This window comes from Macrotis lagotis, chromosome 3 (genome assembly GCF_037893015.1).
Source record: "Macrotis lagotis isolate mMagLag1 chromosome 3, bilby.v1.9.chrom.fasta, whole genome shotgun sequence".
Classification (NCBI taxonomy): Eukaryota; Metazoa; Chordata; class Mammalia; order Peramelemorphia; family Peramelidae; genus Macrotis; species Macrotis lagotis.
The window spans coordinates 113,173,064-113,194,418 of record NC_133660.1 but is presented as its reverse complement, the minus strand read 5'-3'; the positions used below and the strand labels follow the sequence as shown (position 1 = coordinate 113,194,418).

Genomic DNA, 21,355 nt, shown 5'->3' with positions numbered 1-21,355 from the left:
TCCCAATGATTTTAAGTCCTGTGCTCTTTCCACTCTTTTGTTCCCTTAAAAAGCATCCAAAAAACTAATTTAATGGTCATCTTTTGTTGGTGAGTCATTTCAGGCATTTCCAAGTCTAAGTTCGTCTTCTTGACAAAGACACTGAGGTAGTTTGCCATTTACTTCTCCAGTTCATTTTATAGATGAGGAAACTGAGGCAAATAGGGTTAAATGACTTGCTCAGGATCACACAGAAATATCAAAGGCCACATTTGAACTCAGGTTCTCCTGACTCCAGACTTGATGTTCTATCCACTGTACCATCTAACTCATTAGGTGGACATATATCCCAAAAATGAATTGAAAAAATGAATCATAATATTATTTGCAAGTGTGTATTTGGAAAAGGTCTATCATTGCTTAAAATTCACTGTTCATTCTCAACTTTTAAGGTAAAGCTTTCAGATCTTTGGAATCTTTTAAGCACATCAGCTCAAAGAAGTCTTCCAAGTAGTTATCCATTATGTGTAAAATGCTTTTGCTAATAAAAATGGAAATATAATGACCCCAGTACTTTTTTGATCATGGAATTCCTCCCCTCCTCCTTCACCAGGGAAGAACTACAGATAACCAAAAGTACTTGAGAAAGACAGTTTCTGCTGACTGACATTCTAATAAACTAAAGGAGTAGAAGACCAAATCTAGACACTGTTGAATCTTTTACAAGGGAAGATATGAGGAATACATGAAATTTGATTACATCCAATGGGAACTTTCAAGCTGTCATAGCTATGTCCCATGTCTACAGTATTTTCCTAAGAATATGAAGTGATATTTGTGTCCAATCTCTTACATGGCTCTTTTGAACCTGCTAAAGATATCTGAAACCATGCCTTAGGCAGTACAATCTGCTCAGGGTAAGTGACAGGAAAACAGCCTCAAATCAAATATAAGGCTGTATCCTGACCAATGTGAACAGAAGCTCTCTCTGTTGGAGAAACTTCTATTGGTAAAGAGAGAAAACTAGAGTAGAGAGGACTTCAACTGAGGTGTAGTTCCTGGGGAAATCATCTGACAGCATCCTCTTTTCATAATTGTTCTTGCCAACTGGGTGTTAAGTTCCGTTGTAGTATCCTGCTAAAGAGTTCTCTGGTACAGGAGCCAGGACCCTGCTACAGTTCCATATAGTTCCATAGTTCCTAGTTACAGTTCCAGATAGATCTTCTTAACTAGATTCATCTGACTCACCCAAAGAGTTATTATTACTGCCAAAAAAAATATCACCAGCAGATGAGTTCCAGGATTCCCCGGCTTGACTGGGTGGGCAGATCATCAGCCTAGTAAGGATGATCACAGAAAAACCTCAGTAACAGTTATGTTTGAAGTATAGGTGCTCTTGATTTAAAAAAAAAGTAGAGAAGGCAGAAGAAAACCTATCTTTTTGTCATTACAAGTATGTTGCTGTTCAAGTGCTTCCCCTTCTATCTCTTAAGCTAATTAATGCTGCAGCAATACTTGAGACTTTACAGTAGAACTGGCTGCTAGATTTGAGCACATTCTAATCATCTTTTGTTTCTTGAAAAGTAAAAGAAAATAAAAAACTGACAATACTAGAAAGGGTTTCAAAAGTCTGTCTCACTGAACTACTTGCCTTATCCATTCTATAAAGTCCACAGCTTCCTTGGAGTAACAGTAGCCCAGGCTTATATCATTGTTTTTTATATATTTTATAGTTTACAAAGCACATTCTGCACAAAGACTATGAAGGGAGTAATGTGAGTATTATTTTCCTTATTTTATAGGGAAAGGTTGTTTGAGATATTGTGTAACTTAGCCAAGATCACACAGCTAATAAGTCCCACTGAAAGATATACCAAAGCCTTCAGATTTAAACCCAATTTTTTTCCATTAATCAATCAATCAAGTATTTATTGAGTGTTTACTATGTGTTAGGCATTGAACTGGGTCTTGGAGATAAAAAAAATCCAAAATGAAAAAAAAAACGCACTCCAAGAGTTTACATTCTACAGGAGAAGACAATATATATATATATATATATATATATATATATATATATATATATATATTGAAAACAATACAATGCACAAAAGACAAACTGAATAAATGCAAATGTTTACAAAAATAAATGCAAGGTAGTTTGGGAGAGAGGAGTCTAGAAATTTATGGTTCAAGAAAAGTTTAAAGAGAATATAGTACCTGAGTCAGTCACTCAGTCACTAAACAGTCAACAGAGATGTATTAAGCCCTTCTCTACTCTCAAGAAACTCACAGTATCCTAAGGGAGAAAATAAGCAAACAGTTGCTTGCATACAAGCAAGGTATAATCAGGATAAATTAGGTAAAGGCTTTCTGAAAAAGGCTGAACTTCAGCTAAAACTTGAAGCCAGTAGTTAGAAATGAAGAGGGAAAGAATTTCAGGCTGAAGGATGGTCAGTAAAAAAAGGGGAGGGGCAGTCAAGAGACAGGATCACATTTGAAGAAGAGAAAGTAGACAAGTGTTCCTAGATTGCAGAGGATACTTGGAGGTGAGTAAAGTATTTTAAAAAACTGGAAAAATAGGAAGGATTCCTGTTATGAAGGGTTTTAAAAGCCAAACACAGCAGTGACAGGAACCTAATTCCCCTATAATTTATTGAATGCAGGAAGGCAAGGAATTGATACAGTCCTATTTTGTGTTTTTAGAAGAACAGCTTGACAGCTGATGGATTGGAGAGACTTGATGCAGGTAGACCCACACTAGTAGGTGACTGTAGTAGTCCAGAGGTATGAGATGATGAGAGTCTCCAGTGAGGGTTGGAGCAGCAACGTAAGAGAGAAGGGGGGCATATACAAGAAATTTCATAAAGGTAGAAGCAACAGAACTGACAACTGATTGTATATGGAAGATGAAATAGAGTGAGGAGTTGAAGATGGCATCTAAGCCATGAATGTGAGTGAATGAAAGGATGGTGGTTCACTGGGCAATAATACAGAAATTAGAAAGAGAGGATGTTTAAGAGGAAAAATAATGAGGTGAAGTCTGAGCTGAAGAGGGACTCAAAGAGGCAGAGGTAAGGAGGTAATATACTTCCAGTGTCTGACAGTCAGTGTCCAACATGAAAGCCAAGCATTACTGGCGGGAGATTGTGTTTCCTGTCAGAGGTGGAAGATTGTGTTCCCTATGTGAGGAACAAAGAGGTCAATTTGGATGAATGGTAAAGTACAAGAGGGAAGTTATTGGTCACTAATCAATGAGACTAGAAAGACTAGGTCTTGATTTTTAGGGATTGAAAAACTAGTTTATATTTTATCCTAGAAGTAATAGGAAGCCACTGGAGTTGATCTGGTAGAAAAGTCAACTGATCAGATTTGATCCAGGAAAATTACTCTAGCAGCAACAGTGGGGAAGATGTACTGGAGTGAATAGGGAGAGCAATGAGGAGCTCTTGCAGTAATCCAGGAAAGAGGTGGAGAGGACTTAAATTAACATAATAATTGCATAATTAGAGAGAAGGGGTCAGGTGGGAGAGATGTGGAGGTAGAAAAGTCTACATCTGCAATGGATCATATCTATGGGGGTAAGAGTTCAGGATAATTCCAAGGTTATACATCTAGGAGACTGAAAAGATGTTGGTATTTATTAAATAAATAAGGAGGTTTGGAAGAGGATTTAAGAAAAACAATGAGTTCAGTTTGGGACATGTAGGGTTTAGGATGTCTCTGGTACATCCAGTTAGAAATAACCAATAACAAACTGAAGATGCAGGATAGGGGCTCATAGTATAAAACATAATAAAATGGAAATTCATGGTTGTATAATGAAATCTCTTTGAATGTTATACTGTGGACATGGAAATGTTCTTTTTTTTGCCTTTGTATTTAAGTTCGAAATGAATTTTTTAAAAAATTGTAAAGGCATATAGTTGTTATGTCCAACTGGATCATCTCCTTTTATTTAATCTGTCTTTTCTTTAGTCACCCATAAACATAAAGAATAAATGGTAACATTTTTTTAACAAAAACTTTATATATTCTTGAAGAGTGAATTTATTCTCTTTTCCCAATGAAATCATTTGACTTATTTTTCTTGAAGGAAAAAAAGTTTTGTGGGACTACCTATCCAATGTCTTTGTTTATTATTGCTTTCCTTCTTAGTAATCTTTTCATTTTCTCTATGCTGTCTTGTAACAAAAAAAAAAAAAATCAAACTACTATTCTAATATGTGTCAGGGTTTTCTGACCTGCATCACTCACTGTCTTTTCTACAAATCCCACAGTATACAATCAATAAGGTGAATTTTCCACCCCTACAAAGGTGATGTGCTGATAATTCATTCAGTCTGCTGCATAATTCCAGCCTTACCTAAGGTCTTTGTTTGCTAAAACTATGCCTAGCTGCTTCCTTGCCATTCTGTAATTGTGGAGGTATACTGTTGCTTTGCCCTAGCTAAACCACCTTGCACCTACATTAAAATGAATTACATTCTGCTTTAGTAAGCTCCAGTCCTTCATTTTCCAAGGTCACTTCATAAAAAACAAGAGTTTTTTCTGCTCTCTTCCACAGCACAAGCTATTTGGCTGATTTATCATTATCTGAATATATGATAAACATATCCATTTCATCTGACCAAGTCATCAATAAAGGTATTGACTAGAAATAATCCTAGGACTAATTCTATTTGCTCATGGGACTTCACTTGATAGATGCCCTTCCTGCTCTGCAGCACCACATTTCTTCCCTTGCTTGACAAACATAGTTTGCTGTCAAATGAGACTTCCTAGGTCATTGTGGCCAAATGCCTCTGTCTCCCCTTTACTCCCACCACCTCCAAAACTTAGAGAGACTTCTTCCCACTCAAATAGTGAAGGAGAACTTGAGGCCCTTTAACAACTGTAATTTCACCTTCTCAAACTGACCTTTCCATTGTATCAAGAGGGAGCATGACACCCAGTCTCATCACTGACAAATAATACAATAATCAGCATTTCTTTTATCTTTAAGACCCACTGCCATTTCACAAACATTCTCTTTTGATTCTCACAACAACCCTGTACTACAAGTAGTCTCTTCATTTTACAGAGAAGGAAATAAATTCAGAAAGGATAAGGCAAGCTGGTGGTACAATGGTTAAAGTCTTAGATCTGGAGTCAGAAAGACTTCAAATTTGGCTTCAGACACTTACTAGCTGTGTGACCCTGGGAAAGTTTCATTTTCCTCTACCTGTCTCAGGTTGCTTCCCTATAAAATGAAGATAATTAAAGAATCAATTGAGATATCATTTGTTAGCACAGTGTCTGGAACAGAAATGCTTATTCCCTTCCACTTCCTACTAGTCCATTACTACGAAGTGAAAAAGAAATCCATACAGAGAGGATCTGAAGAACAAGAAGAAATCCTGCTGAAGGTCAAATCTGAAACTGGATCTCATATGAGTCTGGCATTCCTTTCACTATTCCACAATTAGTTCTTTGTTCTCACAAACTCCAAAAATAAAATATCTCTAAAAACACACCATAGATCATTGGACACAGGTCAAGGACACAACAAAATTTTTAAAAATTGGAAAAAAAATTTTAAAAATTGAAAAAAAACTAAATAAGCTAATATTTCTGCACCATTTACTATGGGTTGGGCATGATGACAAGTTCTTTACTTTTTTAACTTTTTTGATTCTCAAAATAATTCCAGGAAGTAGGTATTATTATTATTCTCATTTTACTGATGAAGAAACTTAGGTCAAGTGACTTGTCCAAGGTCAAACAGCTAGTAAGTGTCTGAGATCACATTTGAATTCGAGTCTTCCTAACTCCAGGCCTGGCATTCTACCTACTACACCACTCTCCATGACTCCATTTGGGACTTTCTTGGCAAAGATACTGAAATGGTTTGCCATTTCCTTCTCATTTTACAGATGAGGAAATAGAAGTAAACAGGTTTATGTGACTTGCCCAGGGTCACACAGCTATTGTTGGAGGATAGATTTGAACTCAGGTCTCCATGACTCCAGGACCAACACTCTATCCACCGTACCACCAGTAGCTTCTGAAAAGAACTGCAGAGTACAAACTATGTAAAGTTGAGGAATATCCAAAGTACAATGAAGATCACTTAGTATGCACAGGTTTAAAGCACCAAACAGTTCTTACTGGGTGCTTCTTATAAATGCTTTCTCCTTTACTCCCTTCACCAGCTCATAATACTAGTTAATTTATTTCAGTTCTACCCAGAAGGTCCAAGTCCAGCTACCACCTTTTGGCAATTTCTGAAGGATATGATCTTTTATTTTATTTTGAGTACCCCAGAGCATTGAGGATAGCTCCCTCTCTCCCCACTTCAATAAGTCTTCCCCTGTTTTTGTTTCCTGCTCTAGGAATTCTGGTCTTTATCTCTTTTCTTCTGCCTTTGACATAATTCCTGCTCTTATCATTAAAGATATTTGATTCTTCTTTCTTTATTCCATTTTAAGTTATCACAAAAGGTCCTTTGTTTCCCATCCACTCCAATTGCCACCTTGGATCCCTGTCTCCATAACTTATTCACACCTTTAGTCTACCACTCTCCTTGAAAGTTCTTTGTCCTGCCTTCCATCCATATTCATTTTCCTTCATTTTTCATGCTAGACTTTTCAGTGCTACACAATTATAATCCTTCAATGGAAGATGGGAACTGACCCAGATGAGTCTCCTCTTTTGCCCAGACTTGACATCATCTGCTTTTATATCTCTTTCCAGGTATTGACAAATTAAAAACAATCTCCTTCTTCCTCTAGCTTGCCCAGGAAGTCTTCATGTCACTTCAGTAATTTTTAAGTTATAATTAAGATCCCCACAATTAATATTTTAACATAGACATTTATGATTCTGAAGGGGTCTGAAGGATTGCCACCAAGTTCACAAATCTATTTTTGAAAGGGGAAAAGTCAGGAGTGGAAGAAAATTTTGACAATGGAATAGTATTTGCAACAACTATCGACCAAAATAATATTTTGATTTCAATTAAAATTCTGACCTCATCTTTTCATTCTGGACCTTCTTCCCCTCTGTCAATATATCCTTATTACTTTCCTCAAGTCTTAGCATAAACTCTGTCTTCATTTTCTTCACAAACCCCCTATAATTACCCTTCTAGATGATATATATATATATTTGAAAGACAGAGAAACAGAGATTAAAAACAGAGAAAGGGAAGAAAGAAAGCAGAGGGACAGAGAGAAAAAAGAAACAGAGACAGAGAAAGACAGACAAAGATCTTGCTGCTTCAGAGAGCCAAAGAAACTCCAGGTTTTCTCCCTTGTGGGAGAACTTGAGTTTGTCCACAAATTATTTATGTGAGAGTAAATTCTGGGTTAAAAGTGTACAGGAGAGAGAGAGATTAGATTCTGCCTTTCTAAAACAAAAAAGATCTTCTAGTACTAGAGGCATGAAAAAGGAGATTGAAACTTCACTACCCAGCCATTCCCTCATCAGTTTAGAGATGCAAGATTAAGCCCTGGAGGAATTACTTCTGTCATTACCAAAACTTCTGTCACATTGCCTCTCCCCTCATCTCCCCAGCCCTTCATTGCTTCAGACACCCACTACATCTTAGTGAAGCTATAGCCCAACTTCACTTCCCCAGATATTCCTTCCTTAGCTGTTCCTGTCCCCACCCCTTTTTTAGTCCAGAAAACACAACAAATTAATTCTGTCATTGCTCCTGGAAAGTAGGGGCAGTTGGTGGTTTGGTGGATAGAGAACTGGTCTTAGAGTCAGGAAGATAGGAGTTGGAATCCAGTCTCAGACAACTGACTCTTACTAGCTATGTGAATCTTGGGCAAGTCTCTTTAACCCTGATGACCTCACATCCAGGACCATCTCCAGTCATCCTGATTCATGTCTTGTCACTGGTTCCAGATAACTCTGGAGGAGAAAGTGAGGTTGGTGACAGAACAGCACCCCCTCACTCAAATCCAATTCATGTGTTTGTCATGGCATCATTTCCCTGATGTCATGGTCTTAGAGAATGAAGGACAAACATCAGGTATATCAACCTAATTACCTACCCTAAAAATTTCAATTCTAGAATGTCCTTCTCTGGTTCCTACTCTCCAACTGTGTGATCTCTCCCCTAACATGTGAGCTCCTTAAGGGTCAGGGACTAGCTTTCACTTCCATTTGCATCCCAGCATTTAGCCCAGTGTTTGATCCATAATAATCACTCAGTAAGTACTTTTTCATTGCATTGTTCAGAGATAGATACAACTTTTACCACAATATCTTGCACTATTTCATGGGCTCCTAGAATCATAGAGGATGAATCAGAAGGAATATGAAAGTGAAGACTGCAATCTAAATCAATTTACAGGTGAAATGACTAAGATTCAAGGAGGCAGAGACAAAGCAACTAGAGGGCTTAGTGGAGTCAGAAAGACTTGAATTTAAATCCAGTCTTCCTCACTAGCTATAAGACTCTGGGCAAGTCACTTAACCTCTCTGCCTTAATCCACTGGAGAAAGGAAAGGTAAACCATTCCAGTCTCTTTGCCAGCAAAAACCTATAGATAATATGTGCATACTGTAGTCTATGGGGTCACAAAGAGTGAACATGATTAAATAACAATCATCATTATAAAAATTGCTTTGGCCCTAAAGTTCTGAAAGAGTCTTGAGGATGTCCATGGGTTTGAGAATCACATTTTGAGAACCACTGATTTGAGGAAGTGCTTAGATTTGAACTTGGGACTTCAGTTTCCAAACCCAGTGTTCTTTTCATGATATTCTGTGATTTTTTTCTAAACTTCTGCATATTTTTTCCATGTGATTATTAAGTTACTCAAACAAGTACAATGGTTCTATATTAGTTCCTTCCAAACATGAAAGTATCCAGTGCTGGGCTCACAATAAATTCCAAAAAATGCTTACTGAAAGAAAGAATAACAACCATTTAGTGGGTACAATGTTCAAGATACTTCTTCCCCCACCTACCTAATAATGCATAGCACAGCAATGCTTGACTGGTTCAAATTGTTTTATATCACTCATTCTATAAAGAACTACTTCATGAATTTTTAAAATTTAAGTAGATTTTTAAAAATTTGCTTAAACAATTACACATACTTTTTCCTGTTTCATTTCACATTTAATAGTACTCTCCCCAAAATTTTGAAAATAAATTTTATTATAAATTGTCCAAACTTTAACCTAATCTTTTATGCTTGCACCAAGACTGCAGATTTAGAGTGGAAAGGGGCCAAGTACTTACTAAATTCATTTTGTTCCATCTGGATGAACTATCAATCTGAATAATGTAGGGGTGAGTATTCCTATTCACCTGATTTACTCACATTAGCTGGTGAATTGGGGTCCAGACAGCCAATCTCATGACAGGAATTTTGTTGTCTTAGATTTTATTGTATAGCTTATCATAGAAATATTATTTACACACAGGATCACAAGAATCATGAAAAGCACATTTCTAGGACAGCTGAAACCTCCAGTAAGACTTACCCCATCCTGAGCTTTCACTAACAAATCATAAGTGGCTGGACCTTGTTCCCTATCGATGTCTTGAGACACACAGATGTGGCCAGAATGTGGGTCAATCTGGAATGCTTGGGATTTTTCAGAACTGTGGAATCCATCATAAAGAAAGTATTCAATATGGCCATATTGGCCTGAGTCAGCATCTGATGCTTTCACCTGCAAGAGAAAGCAGAAACTGAATGGTAGGCTAGCCAAAGGTTACTTCTTCTACTGCTCATAGATTATCTTCCTGGTTTCCAAGCCAAAATCATTGCCCTCAAGAGGAAAAGTTTCATTTCTGCAACCCCCTCCAAATAACAGTATTGCAATGTCTTCTATTATTCTGATTTCAAACAAGGAACTAGGTGAGTGTTGACAAATAATAAAGGAACTAAGAAATTGATACTGTGTTATAGCAAACAAAAAGGCTGAAGAGAAGTTCATCTAGAACAGAAAAGAACCTCATATACTCAACAAATTCAAGAAACATTCATAAAGCACCTATATTCTGCTGTTGTCAAAGTAAAAATAAGCAAGACACAGACTCTCTCCACAAGTTATTTTCTAGTTGTAGCAACAAAGAAGGCTCACAAATAAGCATGATACAAAGTTGAATGAGTAAATGAAGCATTTTTTAAGTGCTTACTATATTTTTATAAAGTGCTTAATAAAGACTCATTTACTGACTGCCAAGGGTAGTTTGCCTACTGGAAATGAAGAAATAAAAGACAGTCTGCCCTCAGAAACTTCTACTCTGAAAGGGGAGAAAACCCATGCAAAGTAGAGTATTTAGTTTGGAAAGTCAGAGGAACAGTTGTTTGCCCTGAGACAAGCAAAAGGATAAACAAAAGCAAAAGTTTTGATGCAGGAAAGCTTACTTCTATCTGAAATCATAAAAGTTTTGATGAATGGGTGGCATTTAAGCTGATGCTAGAAGGATGTCCATAATATCAAATGGCAGAGATAGTAGGGAGGATATTTTAACAATCCAGAACTAAGGAAAAGCAGGATAGATCCAGAAAAAGGGGCTGGAATATGTTGAGGGAATGATAGATAAGGAGCCAAGTTGGGCTAGAGGCCAAGAAACATAAAACAAAGTAGCATGAAATTATTGTGGAAAGGTAGTTTGGATTCAGGTTGTAGAAGGCCATTAAAGGCTGGGCCAAGAAATTTGGACTTTATTCAATAATCAATGGGGAGTTATCAAAGGCTTTGAAGAGTGGAGAGAAAATAATAATGACTTGTCTCTCTATAGTGTTTTAAAGTTTCTCTAATGCTTTAAGGCTTACAAAGCACTTTATAAGTATGTTTACATATGAGACATAGATTTCATTTATACTTACAGCATTATAAGATAATAACTTCCATTTTATAAGATTATAAAGTTTATTTAAAAAACTTTATAAGAATCATTTCATTTGATCCTCTCTACCTTTCTAAGAGGTGTTTGATATTATTATTATTCCCAATTTTAAGAAGAAAAACTGAGATTCAAAGACCTTAATTACTAGCCCACTGGGAGCACTTGCCTAAGATAGGATGTGAATCCATATCTACCTGGCTCCAAGGCAAGCACTCTATCCACTGCACCATACTGCCTCTTTGTATAAAATAGCTATCAAAATTGTTGCTATTATTGTTATTATTAACCCCATGCAGCAGAAACTAACTCATAAATGGGTTAAGTGACTTTTTATAAGATAATTTTTGAAATTATTTTTGTTATTATCATTATTATCACCTACATCTATAAGAAACTAACTCTCAAACAAGTTAAGTGGTTTGTTTATGATTCCACTCCTAGTAAGGATCAGCTGTGGAATTCAAACTCAGGTCTACCATATGACAATTTAACTATATGTTTCCCATTTCATACTGTCCTTATCTCCAACCTAATCTCCAGTCTCCTCTGCAGAGAGGAATGATCCTTTTAACTAAATGATAAACATTCTCACACTCATTCAGAATCTACACAACCTAATGATTCTAAACCCCTGGAGAATATTACCAAAACCCCATTTCCCCATCCCCCACCATTCACCTTCTTATTCCCATCCCTTTTAACACTCACATCTCAAAATTCCAGCCAAATATGAACTGTTACTTCTACCGTGCCCAATGGAATTCCTGTTCTATAAGCCAAAATTGTCCCTTCATGGTGAACCTTTTCATCTCCCATTCTTCCATCTACTAGTTATTACTAAAATCTGACTCCTCTTGATAACACAGACTTCCTAACCACCTCTTCCAGCATCACCTGCATTTTTATTTTATTTTTTTTATTTTTTATTCACTCTTCTTGGTTCACAAATCAAAGAAGGGAATTAGAACAGTTCTTACTCTTTATTGTCACTCACAGGTTCTCACTCTACTTCTATCACTCAATAGTTTCTGTCTGTATGAGGTCAATAGAATCTACATCTTCCACCCAATCAAAAGCCCGGTAACCATTATCTACAGACCTACAACTTACTCTTCTTCCTTCATCAATGAGGTTAGTACATAACTCGCAATTTTTCTCTCCTCCCCAATTTCTGCTTTCATACTACAGGACTTTAACTTATCCTGATTCTCACTTGAACACACTAACCATTCATATCCTCAAAATACTCACTTCCTATAATTTACCCATTCACCTCATTCCCAGTCACACAAAAAGATGGCCCTACTCTTGATCTTGAATCCACATAAAAGAATTTCTGAAATCCAGCTCTTCCTCTGACTTCTCTTATCAAATCCAACTCTATCTACAACATTGTGGTCTCTAAAAGCTTGAACCCTTAGTTCTCTTCCAGACTGAGAACCCTACACTAACCTTTCTTCTTTTGCCCATCTTGATCCTTTTGGTAAAATATTTCAACTCTATTTGATCCTCCTCTCTTAAGTCCCTAATTCCTTTATCATTTAACTTTCTAAGTCTCAGTTCTAGATTACTCCTATCATTCATCATCTTCACTCCTATACATTTGCTACTGTACAAAGATGGAGAAAATCATGCAACCTTTCTAACTTGGTCCACTATAAATTTATGTTACACTATCACTACTGCTAGGCTATCCCAGTATTTTTCCTTTATCAATTCACTTAGCCCACTCTTCACAGCAACTCTTCCAAAACTTTCCAATCATGATAAAATTTCCCAATTCCTCACTCTTTTTTCAATCTTTTAGTTGAGTATCTTGCCTCAAATCTTATAGAAATTGAGGTTATCTTCTATGAACTTTCTCTTCTTCCAACTTCCTTATTTCATATCTCCTCTTTAACCCCTTTCTTACATGATAAAGTAGCCTTACTTCTTACCAAGGTTGATCCTTTGTGCCTGTTCAAATAATCTCATTCCATCTGGGTCCTCAAGCAGATTTCCCCTCTGTCATCCCCATTCTTCCACTTATTTCCAGTCCCTTCTCTGCTGGCTCATTTCCTACTGTCTATAGACATACACTCATCTCCCATATCTTGGGAAAAACCCTCAATTGATCCTTCCATCCCAGATAACTAACATTACATTTTTCTTCTGGCTCTTTGTAACTAAATTCCTCAAAAGACTGTCTACAATAGATGCCTCCAACTTTCCCTACCTCTCACTTTTTTTTAGAAAGATTTTTTTTATTTTCCCCCCCATTCTTGCTTCCATCCCCCACCCCCAAAGAAGGTATTCTGTTAGTCTTTACATTGCTTCCATGGTATACATTGATCTCAATTCAATGTGATGAGAGAGAAATCATATCCTTAAGGAAGAAAAATAAAATATAAGATAGTAAAATTACGTAAGTCTTTGGTCTTTGTTCAAAGTCCATAATTCTTTCTCTGAATACAGATGGTATTCTCCATTGCAGATAGTGCAAAATTGTCTCTGGTTGTTGCACTGATGGAATGAGCATGTCCATCAAAGTTGATAATAACCCCCATGTTGCTGTTAGGGTGTAAAATGTTTTTCTGCTTCTGCTCATCTAGCTCAGCATCAGTTCATACAAATCCTTCCAGGCTTCACTGAATTCCCAACCCTCCTGGATTCCAATAGAACAATAGTGTTCCATAAAATACATATACTACAGTTTGTTAAGCCATTCTCCAATTGAAGGACAATCACTTAATTTCCAATTCTTTGCCACCACAAACAGGGCTGCTAAAATATTTTTGTACAAGTGATGTTTTTACCCTTTTTCATCATCTCATCTGGGTATAGACCCAGTAGTGGTATTGCTGGATCAAAGGGTATGCATATTTTTGTTATTCTTTGGTCATAATTCCAAATTGCTCTCCAGAAAGACTGGATAAGTTCACAGCTCCACCAACAATGTATTAGTGTCCCAGATTTCCTGCATCCCTTCCAACACTGATCATTGTCCTTCCTGACCATATTGCCCAGTCTGAGAGGTGTAAGGCGGTATCTCAGAGATGCTTTAACTTTCATTTCTCTAGTAAGTAAATATTTGGAGCAATTTTTCAAATGACTATGGATTGCTTTGCTTTCCTCAGCTGTGAATTGTCTTTGTGTATCCTTTGACAATTTGTCAATTAGGGAATGGCTTGTTTTTTTGAAAACTTGACTCACTTCTCTGTATATTTTAGAAATGAGTCCTCTGTCAGAAATAATAGTTGGAAAAATTGTTTCTCAGGACTTCCAGCCAAGATGGCAAAGAGAAGACAGGCACAGTTCTAAAGTCTCCTGATCTTTCCCCCATCTATCATATGAAACAAACCTCTTAAAAGAAATCCAACCCACAAAACCCAGAAAGAAAAGCCAGGAGAAAGAACATCTACCTCAGGATTTGTCTCCAGCAGCAGCATTGGCTGAATTCTGGAGGGTGCGTCTGGGATCAGAGGGAGGATCAGCAGGGATCAACCAGATTAACAGTTGAATTGCAGCCAGGAGTCTGAGGGCCTGAGAGCCAGACCTGCTGGATCAGCGGTGGGGCTAGATGGCAGGGGCTTGAGTCAACTAGGGAGCAGAGGCACTAGTGTTGGTGCTGTCCCCCGGGGAGCTTGCGGACAGGGCTGGAGGGAGAGTTGCAGTGCAGGAGAGCTGCAGACACCATCCCTGGGCTCCACTGGTCTGAGGAACTCAGAGTTCCCTTACAGCTCAGACCTCTTCCCTGAACAAACATGTGCAAACTACTTCTGCCTCAGGCCCAGGTGTGTGAGCAGAAGAACCAGCCCAGCTGACTAATGACCTCAGGCCAGGGTAAAGCCCACCATTGATTGAAGGCAAAAGAATTCAATAGTTCCAACTCCTCCCTTCAAGCAAAGGGAGAAGGTCTCAATCAAGGTCACAGACATACCAGAGAAAGCAACCAACACATCCTGCTGGCCAGCCACAGAAACTGCACTCAGTAAGTAAAGCCTTTAGCAATCCCAAGCCCCTGTGAACCAGCCCCTCCCTAACTCAAGGTCTTAGCAAAATGAAGAAGGGTCAGCGGAAAGGTGGATCCATACAAAAATACTTGGAAGGGAAAGACCCTAACTCAGAAAGACCTAGAACCTCTGAGGAGAATACGATCTGATTTTCAGCACAGAAAGACTACCCTGAAGAAATAAGGAAGGAGCTTAAAATTTTGGGAGAGGCAATTAATATCTTGCAATAAGAAAACAAATCCTTAGAAAGTACAATTGGACAAATACAAAAGGAGAATAAATCTCTCACATCATCAATTGGACAAAAACAAAATGAGAATAATTCTCTCAGATCCTCAATTGGGCAAATACAAAAAAGAAAATAATTCTCTCAAAACACCAATTAGTCAAATGGAAAGCTCTTTCAAAAGTAGAATTGACCAATTGGAAAAGGAGTTGCAAAAGGTTAATGAAGAAAACTCCTCCCCCCCACAAAAAAAGAATGGAGTCTACAGAAATTAATGACTCCATGAGACAGCAAGAGTCAGTTAAACAAAATCAAAAAATAGAAAAAAATAGAAGAAAATGTAAAATACCTCATCAACAAAACCACTAACCTCGAGAATAGATCTAGGAGGGGCAACCTGAAAATCATAGTACTTCCTGAAAACATTGAAAAGAAAAAAAAAAAGCCTGGACATAATATTACAGGATCTAGTGATGGAAAACTGCCCTGATATCATGGAATCGAAGGGCAAAGTAGTTATTGAAAGAGTAGATGATCCCTACCAGAAAAAGATCCTAAAAGGAAAACACCAAGGAATATTGTGGCCAAATTACAGAACTATCAGATAAAAGAGAAAATCCTGAAAGCAGCCAGAAAGAAACAATTTAAATATTGAGGAGCCACAGTAAGGATCACGCAGGACCTGGCTGCATCAACATTAAGGGATTGAAGGGACTGGAATGAGATATTTAGAAGAGCAAGGGAGCTTGGAATACAGCCAAGAATCTACTTTCCCACAAAGCAGAGCCTTCTCTTCCAGGGAAAAAGATGGACATTTAACAAAATGGAAGAATTCCAAAATTTTTTGATGAAAAGACCAGAGCTAAACAGAAAATTTGGACGTCAAACAGGAGGTTCAAGAGACACATGAAAAGGTTAAAGGGGGGGGGGGAACGGTAAAAGGAAAAAAAATGCTTTCCAGTAAGTTGAAACTGGTTATATCCCATCATGGGGAAAAAAATTCTCATGAATCTTGAGAATTGTAACTCTAACGGAGAGAATATACCTAGCCAGAAATGAAGGACATTCATGACCTATCCATGAGACTGCTTTCTAATGGGATGTAACTGGCTTTAACCCTACTTGGGAGAAAAACTCTAATAACTCTAAGGAATTTTGACTCTATTCGATAGAATATACTGAACTAGAAGGGACAGACACTCATAATTTTCTATGACTTAGATAGAATGACCTAAAAAACACTACCTCCTTATAAAGGGGGACAGGAAAGAGACAGGAGGAGGGAGGTGACTGAATGGGGTAAATCTCATTACACTAAGAGGTACAAAAAAACCTATGGTAATAGAGGGGAAGAAGGGAGAAGATGAGAAACACCTGAATCTTCTTCTCATAAGACTTGGCTTAAAGTCAACCTACACATACTCAGTTAACTTATAAAACATCTAACCTTTCAAGTATTAAAAGGGGGAAAGGGAAGGGGAGAATGGAGAAAGGGAAGGGGAGTGGGGGGAAGGGGAAATAACAAAAGGAAGGGAAGGGAAAAGAGAAAAAGGAAAAGGGGAAAGAAAGGAGAGGGTGTGATATAGGAGGGCAAACACACTGAAGGGGGTGGTATTCAGAAACAAAATACTGGGGAATATGGATAAAGGGGGGAAAGGGGGAAAATACAAAGGGAAGATAGCATGGAGGGCAATAAAGAATTAGTAATCATAACTTTGAATGTGAATGGGATGAACTCTCCCTTAAAACGTAAGCAAATAGCAGAGTGGATTAAAAAACCAGAATCCTACAATATGTTGTTTACAAGAAACTCATTTGAAGTAGAAAGATACATATAGAATAAAGGTAAAAGGTTGGAGCAAAATATATTTTGCTTCAGCTGAAGTAAAAAAAGCAGGGGTAGCAATCCTTATCTCAGACAAAGCAGCAGCAAAAATAGATAGCCTTAAAAGACATAAGGAAGGAAACTTTTTCCTCCTAAAAGGTACCATAGACAATAAAGTCATTTCAATACTAAATATATATGCACCCAGTGGGACAGAACCCAAATTCTTAGAGGAGAATCTGAAAGAACTACAGGAAAACATAGACAGCAAAACTCTACTAGTGGGAGACCTCAACCTCCCACTCTCAGATCTAGATAAATCGAATCATAAAATAAACAAGAAAAAAGTTAAGGAAGTAAATAGATTGTTAGAAAAATTAGATATGGTAAACTTATGGAGGAAACTGAATGGGGATAGAAAGGAATATACATTTTTCTCTGCAGTACATGGAACTTATACAAAAATTGACTATGTACTAGGACATAAAAACCTAATGACCAACTGCAGAAAGGCAAAAATAGTGAATACATCTTTCTCAGATCACAATGCAATAAAAGTCATATGCAATACTGGGCCAAGGAGATATAGACCCAGAACAAACTGGAAACTGAATAACCTCATTTTAAGAAATGAGTGGACCAAAAAACAAATTATAGAAAGAATTAACCATTTTATCCTAGATAATGATAATAATGAAACAACATACCAAAACCAATGGGATTCATTCAAAGCGACTCTCAGGGGATATATTATAGCTCTAAATGCTTACATGAATAAATTGGAGAAAGAGGAAATCAATGAACTAAACATGCAACTAAAAAAATTAGAGAAAGAACAAATCAAAAATCTTTAATTAAATAACAAAATTAGAAATTCTAAAAATTAAAGGAGAAATTAATAAAATCAAAAGCAAAAAACTATTGAATTAATAAATCAAACCAAAAGTTGATATTATGAAAAAAACCAATAAAATTGATAAACCTCTGGTCAATTTGATTAGAAAGAAGAAAAACAAATTGCTAGTATCATAAATGAAAAAGGTGAACTCACCACCAATGAGGAGGAAATTAAAGTAATAATTCGAAATTATTTTGCCCAACTCTATGCCAATAAATTTAATAATCTAAGTGAAATGGATGAATGTTTACAAAAATATAAGTTGCCCAGGTTAAATGAAGAAGAGATTAAATACCTAAACAACCCTATCTCAGAAAAAGAAATTCAACAAGCCATCATTGAACTCCCTAAAAAAAAATCTGCAGGGCCTGATGGATTCACAAGTGAATTCTACCAAACATTTAAGGAATAATTGGTTCCAATTCTACATGAACTCTTTGGAAAAATAGGGAAAGATGGAAATCTGCCTAACTCTTTCTATGAAACCAATATGGTGCTGTTACCTAAACTAGGAAGAGTTAAAACAGAGAAAGAAAATTATAGACTTTTCCCTGATGAATATAGATGCAAAAACCTTAAATAAAATTTTAGCAAAACAATTTCAACAAGTTATCACTAGGTTAATACATTATGATCAAGTAGGATTTATTCCAGGAATGCAGGATTGGTTCAATATTAGGAAAACTGTTAGTATACTCAATTATATCAACAACAAATCTATCAGAAATCATACGATCATATCAATAGATGGTGAAAAAGCTATGGCACATAGTCTATTCCACTGATCCACAACTCTAATTCTTAGCCAATACCAAACACTTTTGATGACTGATGCTTTATAATATAATTTTAGATCTGGTAGGGCTAAGCCACCTTCCTTTGCACTTTTTTTCATTGAATTCCTGGAAATTCTTGACTTTTTATTTCTCTATATAAATTTACTTACAACTTTTTCTAACTAAGTAATTTTTTGGAATTTTGATTAGTAGAGCACTAAATAGGTAGTTTAGTTTTGGTAGAATTGTCATTTTTATTATATTAGCTCGACCTATCCATGAACAGCTGATGTTTGCCCGGGTATTTAAATCTGATTTTATTTCTGTGAGAATTGTTCTGTAATTGTTTTCTAAAAGTTTTTGAGTCTGCCTTGGAAGGTAGACTCCCAGGTATTTTATTTTGTCTGAGGTTACTTTGAATAGGATTTCTCTTTCTAGCTCTTTCTGCTGTATCTTGATAACTATATATAGAAATGTTGAGGATTTATGAGGGTTTATTTTATATCCTGCTACTTTGCTAAAGTAGCTAATTATTTCTAGTAGTTTTTTAGATGACTTTTTTGGGATTCTCTAGGTCATCTGCGAAGAGTGAGAGTTTTGTCTCCTTGTCTATTTTAATTCCTTCAATTTCTTTTTGTTCTCTTATTGCTGAGGTTAGCTTTCTAACTCGATATTGAATAGTAGTGATTATAATGGACATCCTTGTTTCACCCTCATCTTCTTGAAAATGCCTCAAGCCTATCCTTGTTGCATATAATGCTTGTTGATGGTTTCAGATAGATACTGCTTATTATTCTAAGGAACAAACCATTTATTCCTCACTCTCTAGCATTTTTATTAGGAATGGGTGCTGTATTTTTTTCAAAAGCTTTTTCAGCATCTATTGATATGATCATAAGATTTCTGATAGTATAATTAATTACATCAATAACATACCTAACAGTTTTCCTAATATTGAACCAACCCTGAATTCCTGGGATAAATCCTACTTGATCATAATGTATTTTCCTAGTGATAACTTGTAATCGTTTTGCTAAGATTTTATTTAAGATTTTTTCATCTATATTTATCGGGGGGAGATAGGTCTATAATTTTCTTTCTCTGTTTTAACTCTTCCTGGTATCAGTACCTTATTGGTATCACAGAAAGAGTTAGGCAGTTCCAATTGTTCCTTAAATATTTGATAGAATTCACTTCTGAATCCATCTGACCCTGGAGAATTTTTCTTAGGGAGTTCAATAATGGCTTGTTGAATTTCTTTTTCTGAGATATGGTTATTTAGGTTTTTAATTTCCTCTTCATTTAATCTGGGCAACTTATATTTTTGCAAATATTCATCCATTTCACTTAGATTGTCAAATTTATCATTGTAAAGCTGGGCAAAATAATTCCAAATTATTACTTTAATTTCCTCCTCATTGATGATAAAGTCACCTTTTTCTTTTATGATACTAGCAATTTGGCTTTCTTCTTTCTTTTTTGACCAGAGGTTTATCAGTTTCATTGATTTTTTTTTTCATAAAACCAGCTAGTTCAATAGTTTTCTTGCTTTCACTTTTATTAATTTCTCCTTTATTTTTTAGAATTTCTAATTTGGTATTTAACTGAGGTTTTAATTTGTTCTTTCTCTAATTTTTTAGTTGTATATTTAGTTCATTGATTTCTTCTTTCTCTAATGTATTCATGTACGTATTTAAAGATATATCCTGTGACAACCACCTTGAGTGTATCCCATAGGTTTTGGTATGCTGTTTCATTATTGTCATTATCTAGGATGAAATAATTAATTCTTTCTATAATTTGTTGCTTGATACACTCATTCTTTAAAATGAGATTATTTAGTTTCCAGTTAATTCTGGGTCTATATCTCCCTGGCCCAGTATTGCATATGATTTTTCTTGCATTATGATCTGAGAAAGATGTATTCACCATTTCTGCTTTTTTTGCAATTGATCATTAGGTTTTTATGGCCTAGTACAAGGTATAATTTTGTATAAGTGCCATGGACTGCAGAAAAAAAGTATATTCCTTTATAACCCCATTCAATTTCCTCCATAGGTCTATAATATCTAGGTTTTCTAACAATCTATTTTCCTCCTTATCTTCCTTCCTATTTATTATATGATTAGATTTATCTAAATCTAATATATTTTGCTCCAATCTTTTATCTTTACTCTATATGTATCTCTCTGCTTCAAATGATTTTCTTATAAGCAGCATATTGTAGGATTCTGGTTTTTAATCCACTCTGTTATTCACTTACTGTTTTAAGGGACAGTTTGTCCCATTCACACTCAAAGTTATAATTACTAACTCTTTATTGCCCTCCATGCTATAGCTTCCTTCTTTTTTGTATTTTTCCCCTTTTTGTCTTTCTCCAGTATTTTGTTTCTGAATACCACCACCTTCAGTGTGTTTTCCCTCTCATATCAACCCCCTCCCCTTTCTTTCCCCTTTCCCTTTTCCCCTTCTTCCCTTCTTTCTGTTAGTTTCCCTTTTTCCTCCCCCTCCCTGTCACCCTCTCCCCTTTTTCCCTTTTAAGGCTTGAAAGAGAAGGTGTTTTTTGACTTAACAGTGTTTGTGTAAATTAACTTTAAGCCAAGTCTGATGAGATGAAGGCTCTCACCTCCTCCCTTCTTCCTGTCAATCACAATAGATCTTTTGTATCACTTGATGTAATGAAATTTACCCCATTCAGTCTCCCTCCATCCTCCCTTCTCCTGACTTTTTCCCTTTTTAAGGTATTGCTTTTAAAGCATTCTGTGTCACAGAAAAGTTAAGAGTGCCCATAACTTC

General features: G+C 36.3%; 1 protein-coding gene across 1 annotated transcript in view; it reads right to left on the bottom strand.

Moving 5' to 3' along the window:
• The window catches only part of DCHS2 (dachsous cadherin-related 2), a 320,767-nt gene that overhangs the window by 150,173 nt on the left and 149,239 nt on the right, over nucleotides 1–21,355 (bottom strand). The window contains exon 2 of the mRNA XM_074231573.1: nucleotides 9,465–9,656. Coding sequence (XP_074087674.1) covers nucleotides 9,465–9,656 — 192 coding nt within the window. The remainder of the gene's footprint in view (nucleotides 1–9,464; nucleotides 9,657–21,355) is intronic.